The 14617-nt window shown below is 38.8% G+C and overlaps 1 protein-coding gene across 2 annotated transcripts in view; it reads left to right on the top strand.

Annotated features, from left to right (window-relative positions):
- LOC124594992 (sodium/hydrogen exchanger 9B2-like) overlaps window positions 1-14617 on the top strand; it is a 98021-nt gene that overhangs the window by 59973 nt on the left and 23431 nt on the right. For both annotated transcript variants that reach the window (XM_047133534.1, XM_047133533.1), the window contains exons 5-7: window positions 8352-8527; window positions 13680-13786; window positions 13868-14032. In XM_047133534.1, the coding sequence (XP_046989490.1) occupies window positions 8352-8527; window positions 13680-13786; window positions 13868-14032 (448 nt within the window). The remainder of the gene's footprint in view (window positions 1-8351; window positions 8528-13679; window positions 13787-13867; window positions 14033-14617) is intronic.

The raw sequence follows: 14617 nt of genomic DNA, 5'->3' as shown, positions 1-14617 counted from the left end.
TAATTTTGACTATTGTGACCAAGTGCTGTCAAAACTGAAATGTAACAGAGAAGTTTACTTAAGCTGGCCTAACAGTTCCTGTTAAGATATACATCTATAGAGCGGATGGAGTTGCCTAAGAAAAAGTTCTTCAAACTCTGTTTAAACTGTACTTTGTCTGAAACCAAGTTTTCAATGGTTTGGAAAGTGGCTGATGCAGCATACAAATGTTCTTATTCTTTTTATTCTTCTGTTGTAAAGATACATTTACACAGCAACTGCCTAAATATAATGGCAGCATGAATGTGTGCATATCATTTTATGTTATGCACCTAATATACATTTCTGTGAAAGCGTTCTTTTACAAATGCTGGGTTTTAATGATTGTTAAGTGCACAGCTGAATTACAGATAAGATGGGATGCATAAAACTGGATTTTTTTTGTATAATGTACTTGTCGAGGTTTTTAGAATGATTTGAAAATCCTTTCAAATAGTTTTGCAAATTTATAGATTTGAAATAACTTCTTTTTGTAATATAATTTCCATATGTTTACTGAAAGATTGTTATCCATTTCCACTGATAATTTGAGCCTCTTTTGTAAGGAAAAAATTATAACAGTATAGAGTTGCAAAACCCATGGCCAACTAGAAATACTAGCCTGGGCACACATTGAAGACACCAGTAAAGTAGCTCCATCGGCCTTCAGCAGAGCTGTGGCTGCTGGTGGTTTGTGGGCTGAGCTATGCAGACTCTTGCAAACTTGCCTTTCATGTGCACTAAATTAGGCATAAATAATGTAGCTGTCTGTGAGTTATTATTTACTCTTGAGGCAAAAAGTACAGCAATTTCATTAACTGCTTAGGCTGTGAAGTAACTGAAATCTGTGTCCACAGTGGCACAAATGACGATACTGTTTCATTTGTAATAATAATAATAAAAGACTTACAGCACAGTGTTATGTGGCAATCAGGAACTTGCTACTTCTGCCCAATCATCTTGAATATACCAAAACAAACACACACACACACACACACACACACACACACACACACACACACACACACACACTTAATCAAATATTCGGGAAATAAAGCATTTTCATAAATTTTTTACAAAATATTCTGTGATGTTCCCAGTTATTTTAACTGCCTACCACTTTGTTTACTTGTTGCAGTGTCATTGACAATCTTAATCAGATTATTTATCATTACCTTGCATGATTGGAAACTGATGTTTTGTAATAGGTCCCTCACAGTTGTCTGGCATTTACAAGTATCACATAAATGATCCTCAACGCGATCATACCTCTCCAGCTATAGACTACACACTTTGTGCAAAACAGGAAGCTCATGTAAATCACTAATGAAAGTACATGAACACACATCTAATATATGTTTCAACATGAATCAAGAAAGAGTAATCACCATAACAGCATTCTCAGTGGGATCTGTCAACCTTCTGCGATGAAGTCATCTGGGATGGATAATCCAACTTTCTTATGAGATTGCACCCAAGAGGTGCAAGGCTCACAGTTTTTTTTAGAAAAGGTTCCTTCTTTACAGCATAATCAGATATGTACATCAGTACTGATACCTCTGATATTTCAAAAGTCTCCCTTAACACCTCAGAATATTTGTTAACATTTACACACGTATATCTGCCAGGACATGGAAACAGAGTCCTCAGGGATACATTTTTGTTCAAAGAATTAATTAGCATCATATCTTTCAATCTTCATTTTTTTCTCACTCTCAAGTTTTGGACATAGCTTACACAGTAATTTGCCCCGCTGAATTGACAGTAACAGCTAAATCTACCTTCCAGCTTGTCATTCTGAATCTTGCTAAGCAATGTGCAATCTGTTTTGGAATATTTAAATACATATTGAATCAAGACTAAAAATGCTTCAAGAGTATTTGAAAAGTCTGAGGGCTTAAAGATTGGGAGCTAGGAACACTCTGCCTCCAGCTTTTCAAACATCTATATCTACATCTACATTTATACTCCACAAGCCACCCAATGGTCTGTGGCGGGGGGCACTTTACGTGCCACTGTCATTACCTCCCTTTTCTGTTCCAGTCGCGTATGGTTCGCGGGAAGAACGACTGTCTGAAAGCCTCCGTGCGCGCTCAAATCTCTCTAATTTTACATTCGTGATCTCCTCGGGAGGTATAATATGGGGAAGCAATATATTCGATACCTCATCCAGAAACGCACCCTCTCGAAACCTGGCGAGCAAGCTACACCGCGATGCAGAGCGCCTCTCTTGCAGAGTCTGCCACTTGAGTTTGCTAAACATCTCCGTAACGCTATCGCGGTTACCAAATAACCCTGTGACGAAACGCGCTGCTCTTCTTTGGATCTTCTCTATTTTCTCCGTCAACCCAATCTGGTACGGATCCCACACTGATGAGCAATACTCAGGTATAGGTCAAACGAGTGTTTTGTAAGCCACCTCCTTTGTTGAAGGACTACATTTTCTAAGGACTCTCCCAATGAATCTCAACCTGGTGCCCGCCTTACCAACAATTAATTTTATATGATCATTCCACTTCAAATCGTTCCACACGCATGCTCCCAGATATTTTACAGAAGTAACTGCTACCAGTGTTTGTTCCGCTATCATATAATCATACAATAAAGGATCCTTCTTTCTATGTATTCGCAATACATTACATTTATCTATCTTAAGAGTCAGTTGCCACTCCCTGCACCAAGTGCCTATCTGCTGCAGATCTTCCTGCATTTTGCTACAATTTTCTAATGCTGCAACTTCTCTGTATACTACAGCATCATCCGCGAAAAGCCGCATGGAACTTCCGACACTATCTACTAGGTCATTTATATATATTGTGAAAAGCAATGGTCCCATAGCACTCCCCTGTGGCACGCCAGAGGTTACTTTAACGTCTGTAGACGTCTCTCCATTGATAACAACATGCTGTGTTCTGTTTGCTAAAAACTCTTCAATCCAGCCACACAACTGGTCTGATATACCGTAGGCTCTTACTTTGTTTATCAGGCGACAGTGCGGAACTGTATCGAACGCCTTCTGGAAGTCAAGAAAAATAGCATCTACCTGGGAGCCTGTATCTAATATTTTCTGGGTCTCATGAACAAATAAAGCGAGTTGGGTCTCACACGATCGCTGTTTCCGGAATCCATGTTGATTCCTACATAGTAGATTCTGGGTTTCCAAAAACGACATGATACTCGAGCAAAAAACATGTTCTAAAATTCTACAACAGATCGATGTCAGAGATATAGGTCTATAGTTTTGCGCATCTGCTCGACGACCCTTCTTGAAGACTGGGACTACCTGTGCTCTTTTCCAATCATTTGGCTGTTAGAAGGGGGGCAAGACTATTTTTAATAATCTATTTGTAAGGAACTATTTACCCTAATAGGTTGCTTATATTGACTTTCACCTTCATATGAACCTTTAACATTCACTATGTGCAACTAATCACAAATGATTTGTATGAGTGATGCTGTATGTTCAGACCCTGGAAAGTCTGTGTCCCTAGAAGGTAAGACCATTGAAGCAGCTACTGAACTTCCATCAAAAACTTTCAGCACTAAATTAACATTTGTTGTGCATCAGCTTCAAACACTCAGAAGTTGCAGTAAGATCAACATTGTCAAAATCAGAAAACTTTAACACTCTCTCAGGTGTAGCAATCCAGTTGTTACGGATACTTTTTAGTATATGTACAATGTCAAAAATTAGGAATAACTTTCTACTACTATGAACAGGAAGTGCAATACAAGGCTGTAGTAGATCGCTATGAGTAAGTAGCTCATAAGATTTTCTATTTACTGCATTATTGTCTGATACTGAAGCTAACACAGTAAATCTAATTTTCTCTACTTCATTAATACATGTAATAGCATACTTTTTAGGTGTGGAGCAGTTAAATTGCTAATAGGTATAATAGTCACATCATCTTTAAATTTTGATTGCATGAAAACCTGAGCTGTTTTAGCTAAATCATTATTATCAGTTTTACTGGCACTATGCAGGGTGATTTTTTTCCATTGTGTTCAAACTCCAGGAACTAATAGATGAGAGGATACTGAACAAAAAAGGTCTACTGAATTTATGTCTGTAAATGCATGGTTTCCATTATAGATACCATTTAATCAGTCATACTTTGTTACAGAAACTGCTGTCTAATATGTGCTGTACCATACAACCATAATTACAGTATGCATTGTTTCCTCCTAGAGGGTGTTATTGTTCCTCACATGTCATGCCCTAGTGCCTTCTGCCATAGTTATTGGTAATGTTGTGTCCGATTCACTTCTCTCGCTGATTCACCTTGTAGTGGATCTCATACAGCATTGTACACAATGGTTCTGTATTAAAATGGAGAGCTTGCTGACATGGTGTTTACTTACACAAAGCCAAATGGCAATGGGCAGTGGGCAGCAAGGTTGTATCAGGAAACATATCCCCGCTGACAACAACTCCACCATTCAATGTTTGCAACAGTGTTTTGTCATTTGTCTGGGACAAGATTGTTTCAGGAAGCAGGAAATCATGAAGGACATACTCAAATTGTTCGGACACCAGAATTGGAGGAAAACGTGATTAACTCTGTGAAAGGCGACCGCCATGTCAGTACTAAGCAGTTGGCGTGCCAGCACAGGGTAAGCCAGACGACGGTGTGGAACATCCTCCATGACAGTTGTTACTACCCTTATCACTTAAAGCATGTGCAGGGCTTACTAGCGACAGACTTTCCACATCAGGAGCAGTTTTGTCACTGGTTTCTTCACCAGACAACCACAATTGTGGGATTAGTGTTGACCATCCTATTCACAGATGATGCCACCTTTATGCGGAGTGGTATCTTCAACTTTCATAACAGTCATCTGTGGGATAGTATGCAGAAACCCCCCCTCCCATGGTATGATGACAGCGAACCATTAACATTGGTGCAGCCTGAATGTGGGGGCTGGGATAATTGGCGACTGTGTTTTGGGACCAGTCTTCCTTCCACATCACCTAACAGGCTGTAACTATCAGCATTTCTTGTGGGCGACTTTGCCTCCTCTGCTGGAAGAAGTGCCATTGATGATTCAAAGGGTTACATGGCTGCTACATGATGGTGCTCCACACCAATTCGCCAGTAACATTCAGACGCATCTCATTTGTGTCTTCCCTGATCAACGGATCGGACTAGGGGGTCCAGTTACATGGTCTACTCGTTCACCGGATCTCAATCTGTGTGATTTCTGGTTATGGGGCCATCTCAAAAGTATTGTGTATGCAGAGCTTATTCCAGATGTTGAGTCACTGGAGTACCCTATTCATGCTGCCTTTGACACTGATTGGATAGAGCCTGGCCAATGTGAACGTGTGAGACAGATAATGGTACAGCACATATGCACATGCATTGAGGCATATGGAAACCTTTTTCAACACATACTGTAACTGTTTTTGCATGGTACAGCACTTATTAGACTGCAGTGTCTGTAACAATGTATGGTCAAATAAATGGTCTTGTGCATTTCTGGACATAAGTTCATTAGACCTTTTTTGTTCCATGTCTTCCCACTGATCAATCCCAAGAGTTTGTACACGGTGGAAAAGATCACCCAGTATATTGTATCTCCCTTAGAGAGCAAATGAGGCTCAATGTAAATTTCATCCAGAAGCACATTTACCGCACGTTCATGATCTTTCAGAAATTCTTTTTTAATCTTCAGATGCTCTGTACTACCATCTGCCTTTAAAATATCTAACTCAAACTTTTCTGTCAGCTTTCTTACATTGCTCGGATGTGGCAAATTGTATGAAAGAAAACCTCTTCCAACATACATGTTATGTGCTGAATCACAAAATTCTCGTTTAACATATCTTCTGTAGACTCTGTTGATTTGACATATGTAATTAGACTATCCAAGGCATGCTTACATTTTACTGACACACAACAATTGGGCACATTATGATGAGGAATTTTACATCACTTTTTGAAATTTTCACTTTGTGCATCACATAATCTTCTGCTGTTGTCAAGTATTGTGGAAAATCTGGGAAAATTGATGGCACACTATCTGGTTTCATCCTTGGTTAACTCCTTACACACTGGACTCGCATTCGGGAGGACGACGGTTCAATCCCGCGTCCGGCCATCCTGATTTGGGTTTTCCGTGATTTCCCTAAATCACTCCAGGCAAATTCCGGGATGGTTCCTCTGAAAGGGCACGGCCGACTTCTTTCCCAATCCTTCCCTAATCCGATGAGACCGATGACCACGCTGTCTGATCTCCTTCCCCAAAACAACCAACCAACCAACTCCTTACAAATGTCTTTGCTTTACTGTAAGCTATAAACTGTTCCCTTTTTACCTTTAGTTCTTCATCACTGGGTAAAGAAGACATGCTGACTTTTTCATTTTGTGATTTGAAGTTACTTTTACAGCCAAGCATATTACAGCACCTCAGCATTTTTAGTATTTGAAAACGGATGTTCAATATACACTGAAAAGCCAAAGAAACTGATACACCGGCCTAATATTGTGTAGGGCCTCCGTCAGCACGTGGAAGTGCCCCAACACGATATGGCATGAACTCTACTTAGGTCTGAAGTAGTGTTGGACGGAATTGAAACCATGAATCCTGCAGGACTGTCCATAAATCCATAAGAGTATGAGGGGATGGAGATCTCTTCTGGACAGCACATTCAATGCATCCCAGATATGCTAAAAAATGTTCATGTCTGGGGAGTTTGGTGGCCAGTGGAAGTGTTTAAACTCAGAAGAGTGTCCCTGGAGCCACTCTGTTGCAATTCTGGATGTGTTGTGTGTCACATTGTCCTGCTGGACTTGCCCAAATCCAGCAGAATGCACAATGGACATGAACAGATGCAGGTAATCAGGCAGGATGCTTACGTACATGTCACCTGTCAGAGTCATATCTAGATGTGTCAGGGATTCCATATAACTCCAACTGCACATGCCTCACACCATTACAGAACCTCCACCAGCTTCAACAGTCCTTTGCTGACATGCAGGGTCCATGGACTCATGTGGTTGTCTCCATACCTGTACACGCCCATCCACTCAATGCAATTTGAAACGAGACAAGTCCAGCCAGGCAACATGTTTCCAGTCATCAACAGTCCAAAGTTGGTATTGAAGGGCCAAGGCAAGGTGTAAAGCTTTGTGTTGTGCAGTCATCAAGGGTATACGAGTGGGCCTTCAGCTCCAAAAGCACATATTGATGATGTTTCGTTGAATAGTTTGCCAGCTGACACTTGTTGACGGCCCAGCATTGAAATTTGCAGCAATCTGCAGAAGGGTTGCAGTTCTGTCATGTTGGATGAGTCTATTTAATCATTGTTAGTCCCATTCTTGCAGGATATTTTTCCGGCCACAGTAATGTCAGAGATTTGATGTTTTACCGGATTCCTTATATTCATGGTACATTCGTGAAATGGTCGTATGGAAAAAGCCCTACTTCATCGCTACCTCAGAGATGATGTGTCCCATCACTCATGAACCAACTGTAACACCATGTTAAAACTTATTTAAATCTTGATGGCCTTCTATTGTTACTGATCTAACAGCTGTGCCAGACACTTGTCGTCTTATACAGGTGTTGCTGACCGGAATGCCGTATTCTCCCTGTTTACATATCTCTGTATTTGAATACGCATGCCCATACAAGTTTCTTTGGCGCTTCAGTGTATTTATTACGATATAAATATACACAAGGTGACATAACTTCAAAGCATAACCTGAAAGAATCTTGAAAATATTCATTCACAATGTTTGTTAAGAAACTACAATTACTATCTAAACAAGCAGTTAACTAGCACCTATTGTTAATAGAACTGCAAATTCATAAATCCCGTTTTAGCAACCGAAGATAAACAAATAACAGACAAGTCCTTGTGAAAGTCCTGAGTCACATACACAAATGAACCAGTGAACTCACATGGAATAGATCACAATCTCTACAGGCAAGGAATTACTTTGTGTATGTCACAAACAAGATAGCTTCCAGTACCCGCGCCAGTATTTCTAGTCCACTGTGAGCATAACCATTATTCTGCCTCTGGGTATCTGCAGTTCCATGCCCAAAATTATAAATATTTTACAAAACTGACCTAGTTTAATCACAGTGGAGATAATGCAATGTAATAGCCTACTTTTAGTTTGACAGAAAAGAAGTTTCCTTATTGGAATTGCGGCCTAGGATCATTCTAACTGTTTTCAGACTACTGTGTCATTATTGAAGTAATCAATATTTCTGACTGTGAAATCATTTGGCACTGTAGCTGTATTGAAACTGTGACCATCCTTCGGCACATTTTTTTTTCACAAAAATTATAAAATATGTATTGATTTGCTCTACAGGTTTGTTCTGGGTGCTGTCTCACCTGCTGTTGTTGTTCCTTCATTATTACACCTGCAAGAAAGAGGTTATGGAGAAGATAAAGGTATAGCTACACTGGTTATCGCAGCTTCTAGTATTGATGATATAGCTGCTATCACTGGTTTTGGTGTTATTTTGGGATTCATTTTCTCTGAAGGTATGGTCTGATGATGAAGTTAATACTTGGTCCATAATTTATGTATAGTATTAAACTTAATGTGAGCTTAACATTGTCTTTCACTCTTTGAATCTCATCAAAATTGTATGGATCTGATATGAACATGGATAAAGTCTTCCTGTTGTAAGTGCCCTTATCTGAGTAGATTTACTTCCTTAATGTCTGACAACTTTAAAAAATAAATTGGTAAATAAATGTATGTATTGGACTTCTACATGTGTGTCTTGTAAGATGATATGTATGAGTATGCAACTGCATTGTATTTTATTACAGCATGGTTTTCTTCTACTTTATTCATTTAATGGACTTTCACTAAATTTTTTTTCATAGTAAAATGAGAAAAAACTGTATGATGTTACATTTGTTTAGAAATTGTGCAACTCAGATACAAAATCAGTTAAAGGGACATTATTTTTTCCTGTGATCTCAATTTTTAATGCTGAATTCCCATCCCAGCATGTTAGGATCTGCTAACAGGAATAGTTACTGTTCCAGAGCTAAATAATATGTGAAAGCTGAAGGATATCTTTAAACATACATTGTAAATCTAAGCAAGACCATGACACCTTATTAAGCATAATCTAATAACATTTAGAGTAATAAAGGCAGATGTCTGTATCCCTGGTGTTACATACATTGGACAGAAAGTGCCATTGGTATGAAAGTATACAGTTAGAAAATGTATTGTGTCTGTCTAAATGGCTTAGCAGTAGGTATCAGTAGGTATTTTGTCTCTTATATGGAGGACTGTCATGCTTTGAGGCCTGGAGAAACCCTCATTTAACCCTCCGGGAACCACTAAATCTTTTCAAATGAAAAGTATGAGGTCTCGTTTTCAAAGTCAAACTTTATCTTGGAGAGTGTCCTGACCGTATGCCTCTCCAGTGCTGCCATCCAGTGGCACGTAAGGCAGAGAATGAAACAGGTTTGTTCAGCAGACCAATGTCGTGCAGTTTACATAGCCTTGACCTCTCTGCTTCAGATGCACCTAGGAAACACTAACATGTATACTAGAGGCTCAGGAAATTTTATTGAGAAACTGAAGAAACTGAAATTTTGCTCATACGATATCCTGGTCAGCTTTGATGTTCTTTCTTTGTTTACTCAAATATCAGTCAATGACTCTGGTTCCATGTTCCCTAAGGACATCACCAAACCCTCTCATACATTTCTTACTATGAGCTACTTTATGTGGAATGGCTATTTCTATAAACAGCTGGAAGGTGTCACTATGGGTAGACCACTTAGTCCAGTGGTTGCCAGTTTCTTCATGGTGTATTTCAAAAGGCATGTACTGGACTTGGCACCTTGTAAACTTAAGGTGTGTTACAGATATGTTGATAATACATTCAGTATGTGGAGTCGTGATGAGGAACAGCTTGGTGACTTTGTAAGACATCTGAACAATTTCTGTGCAAACATAAAATTTACTATAGAGGTGAATTTACTATAGAGGTCAAAATGGACCAAAAACTAGCCATTTCAGATGTGCTGCTTATAATGAATGGTGAGAACCTAGTTCACAGTGTGCATCAAAAATTGCACAAACTGTCAACAGCCAGAAAAGACAAATGACTAATATGCTCATAATGCATGCAAGATGAATATGTGGAGCCAAAGCACATCAGGTTTGGCGTGCAACACCTGAAGTGTGTTCTGAGGACCAGTGAGTCCTCCACCATTTGCATAAGAAGTCCCACAAAACCTAACATTGGACAAAGTGACACGTCAAAAGAAAAATGGTCCAGTAACACCTTTGAGCCATACATCCCCATGGTGAAGGACAGAACTGGCCATACATTGCGTGAATATGACATCAAGACTATTTATAAATCAGCTGACAAGATCAGAGAGCATCACAAATTGACAAGGGACAAAAAGGACCCACTCAGTATGTCAGGCATACGCTGCTTACATGTGGAAAAGTCTATTTCGGCATGACTGGACAATCCACCCCATGCTGGAGCTCGTGCTGTGTGAGACTGACCTCATAACAAAATTCGCTGTCACAGATGTTCGTACTGCAGAGAAGAGCTAACATATCTGCTTGTTCACAGAAACTGTAGAAATTCACAAACATGGCAATAGCTTCAATAAGAAAGACGTAAATGGGTCCTGGATGCTCATGCTGCAGCAAATGACTGTTGCAGTTAGCACGCAGAGACTCACAGTGGTAATGACCAGGGAAAAGCCCTCAGACATTGGTGCGACAGGCACATGTAACCCCTGGCTGCAGACTAAACCCCCAGTGTTAACTTCTGACAGTGTCAGCAATCTGTGCTGGCAGAACATCAGGAAAATATTTTAACAAACATTGGCCTAGTGATACATCAACATACCTGGTGATGATGTGTCAAGTTGTGAAAAGGTTTGTGGCTTAATTAATATGTTCTGTCCTTTTAATGTTATTCTTGAATTATGTTTTCTTTGGTTTTCCTTGAGGGATCAGAGGAGATTATGTGCAGGTTTAGTGTTCAAAAACAGAGGTTGCAGAGGTGTATAAATGAGTACTTGATGAATGGGACAAGTGCCTTACTCTGTCAATCAGGTTTGATGTCTCTACTGGCAATACTGTGAGATAGGGGAGATAGGTTCTTGAGGAATGCAGTAACAGCAGTGATAATGATTGTGAATGCAGGTTATACTATGAATGGATGCACACAGCTTATATCAACAATGGATACATTAATACATTTTTAAAAGTAATGTTTTAAGGCGTCCATTTCTGAACAAAACTTTCTCACTACAGACAATAAAATGAACTTACTGCACTGACTGTTGTATGCACAAACATGCTAATTGATTTGCAGAGTCTCTCTCTGACCCAGAAATGGAACGAAAATTATGTGCACATCGCCTATATAAAATTTATATACTGACACTTCAAATTGGAGAGATATAAAGACTTTTCTGATATGTTTGTTATATTTCATTTCATATGCATCAAACATAAAAATCTCAGCACCCACATATTCACATCAAACTCTGGAAGTTCAGTGCTATAGGTGATTTAATTTTGAGGCATCATGATAGAAAATAAATAAATAAATAAATATGACCAAAATAATTGTTTCATAAAATTGATTGATTGAAGGCTTCAAAGTGAAGCAAACACACACTTTCAAAAATCTGTGTTTCATATTTGTGTACCAATTTAACTGGCATTAGATTTGGATGTAGTTTAGCTTAACATACAAGGGTGCAGATGACTTGAAATCACTCCATATTTGTCTCTCTGCTTTCCAGCCACTGGCTACCGAAACACTATCAAGTAGCAACTTCTCTGTACTCACTCATCACTCTGTTCTGCCCTGCAGAGATTTGGCTTATGTTGCCCCAGCTGTAAATGTAACATGGGACAAAATATCAATCACAAAATTATTTTAATCCAAGAGGATAAATTGTTTGTGCTATAAATAGCAAGTGGTACATTAAGGAAATTGTAAATGCCTGTACTACCTTTCTTTGAATATTTGTTATTATAATCCAATGAATTATCATTAAAGTACCATTACCCACATTCTTTAAAGCTTTAACAGAACTGACCTGATGATCTGGTTGTTTACCCGAAAACTTTTCCTTTAGAATATAGGTCAGAAAAACTGAAGAATTACTGCCATTATCTTTACTATCAGCTCATAGCTAACATGATGGTTACATTCATTTACATATCGGATTTTTTCTAGCGTTATTGCCACATCATTGTTTTTTCAAACTGGAATTATTTTGAGACACAGCCTCATGGGAATGTAATGAAAATTTAATATAATTCTCTAGTCATGCTCATGGGAGCATACAGTTCGGTCAGTAAACTACCTCATGTCATGCCAGAGGTGATGCTGAACGCTTACGCAGGAGAGGTATGGACTATGCAAATTACTCTTCCAGGAATTAATGGACATTTTCCTTTGTTTAAAATATCTATTGATGTCACAGTGAATAATTACCAGACTACAAATCTAAAAGGCTGGGCTCTGATCCCCAGTCATTACAAATAATTTTTTTTGTCATGAATCACCTGTTTCAACTATGTCAATGAATTATTAATATGAACAATGTCAAGTTGTGCCTTGGTTTAAAGTCCGTGTTTAACTGGCAATTTATCGGATAAAAATCTGCTTCAGTTTCCAGCAATTTCTTAATTTATCCCATGACCAATTTAAAAGCATAAAGCCTCATCTTCAGGTGCCACCAAATATGGATGGCAACATAATTGTACGGTGGTCATGCCAGTCTCAGTTATGGGTGGCGGTGGGGGTGGGGGTGAGGGGTCACACCCATGTCAAACAAACACATAGGGGTATAGGACCAGCAACCACCCAGACAGCATGACACAGAAATGACCAGTACAGATGGTCGAGGAATAAATTAAGAAATTATTGGCAACTGAAGCAGATTTTTATTCTATAAATATGTTGCTCAGCTGCAGATGTTCATTTGATCAAATATTTTAATTGGCTGGATAACTCAGTTCAAAGGCTGAAGGGGAAGGCATTGGCATACTACCTCCAATAGGGCCTTACCTAGTTCAGATCCACCTATGGGTTGATGATAGCTTTACCTTTAATTATGCTTTTAAGGCTGTGCATACTCTTTTCCAATTGTTGAATTGAGAAAGGACCTAGAAATTTTGAAAGATTGAACCCAGATCCATTTTTGTGGTAATCATTCACTGTTCAGGTAAGGCAGCAAGCAGGAATACTGTCACAGTTTCCCATTTCCTACACCATACTGCATGCAGATAACAGGAAAATTAAAGTGCCTCCACAAAGTCCTTATTTTAGTGTTAGTAATGAGGCTGCATCAGTTAAACTTTAGTCACTTAACATCATATATGGAATGAATATCACATCTATTAATTCCTTCAATGTGCTGATACAAACCAATAACATCTCAACTTGGCTTTAGTGCCTGTAAAGAAGAACTCAGCAGTCTAGTATTTCATGGAGAATTACTCTCACAAAACAAGAGAAGACATTTATGCTCATTTTTCTACTTACTTATTTCAAAGATCAATTTTGAATTTATTGCTATGGTAATATTTATTTATTCTCTTGACTGAATAGTTTAGTTTATATTAATTATAAATTATTTACAGTGTTTTGTGACACTTGTTTTTCACGTGCTGCAGGTAATGTAACTCAGCAATTGCTTCAGGGTCCACTGGAAGTTGTTCTTGGTTTGGGATTTGGTATTGCTTGGGGTGTGGTGTCAATGTACATACCCCACAGGAAAGATGTAAGTGCAGTATTTACAATTAGTCATTTCTCAACAAAAAATGTTACCAATATTGTAAGTAATCATTGATTTTGGTTTCAGCCATATGTAGTTTACTATCGAGCTGCAATGGTTGCTGGAGGAGGAATATTTGCAGTTTTTGGAAGTCAGATTCTTGGTTATGATGGAGCAGGAGCTCTTGCATGTATTACAGCTGCATTTGTAGCATGTTGTGGTTGGAAGGCTCAAGGCTGGAGTGCAGAATATGTAAGTACTCTGTGTGCAATGAAGCAGGACATTCACTGTGATCAAATACATTAATGGTTTAATTTCGGCAGATGCTGTTCTCAAACAGAACTAATATTACAAGGCAAAATAATTTTACGATGACTTGTGGTGAAATGTACACATAATTTTTGGGGCCTAATACTGATATTCCCATTTAACTCCCCTGTAACTTGAAAGCTGAGGAAGTGTGCACGTAATTATGCAACACTTTTCTCAGTTATTCTTGTTGTTATGGTCTTCAGTTTGAAGACTGTTTTGATATAGCTCTCCTTCATACTCTATTCTGTGCAAACCTCATCATCTCCAAATAACTACTGTTACCTAAATCTTTCTGAATCTGCTTATTGTATTCATCTCTTGGTCTACTTCTATGATTTTTATTCCCCCCTCCCCCCACTTCCCTTAAGTTCTAAATTTGTGATCCCTTGACATCTTGGAATGTGTACTATCAAACAATCCCATATTCTAGTCAAGTTGTGCCACAAATTTCTTTTCTCCCCATTGTATTAAGTACCTCGTTATTAGTTAAGTGATCTACCCGTCTCATCTTCAGCAATCTTCGGT

This window comes from Schistocerca americana, chromosome 2 (assembly GCF_021461395.2).
Source record: "Schistocerca americana isolate TAMUIC-IGC-003095 chromosome 2, iqSchAmer2.1, whole genome shotgun sequence".
Taxonomy (NCBI): Eukaryota; Metazoa; Arthropoda; class Insecta; order Orthoptera; family Acrididae; genus Schistocerca; species Schistocerca americana.
This window is presented reverse-complemented; position numbering and strand designations above follow the sequence as displayed.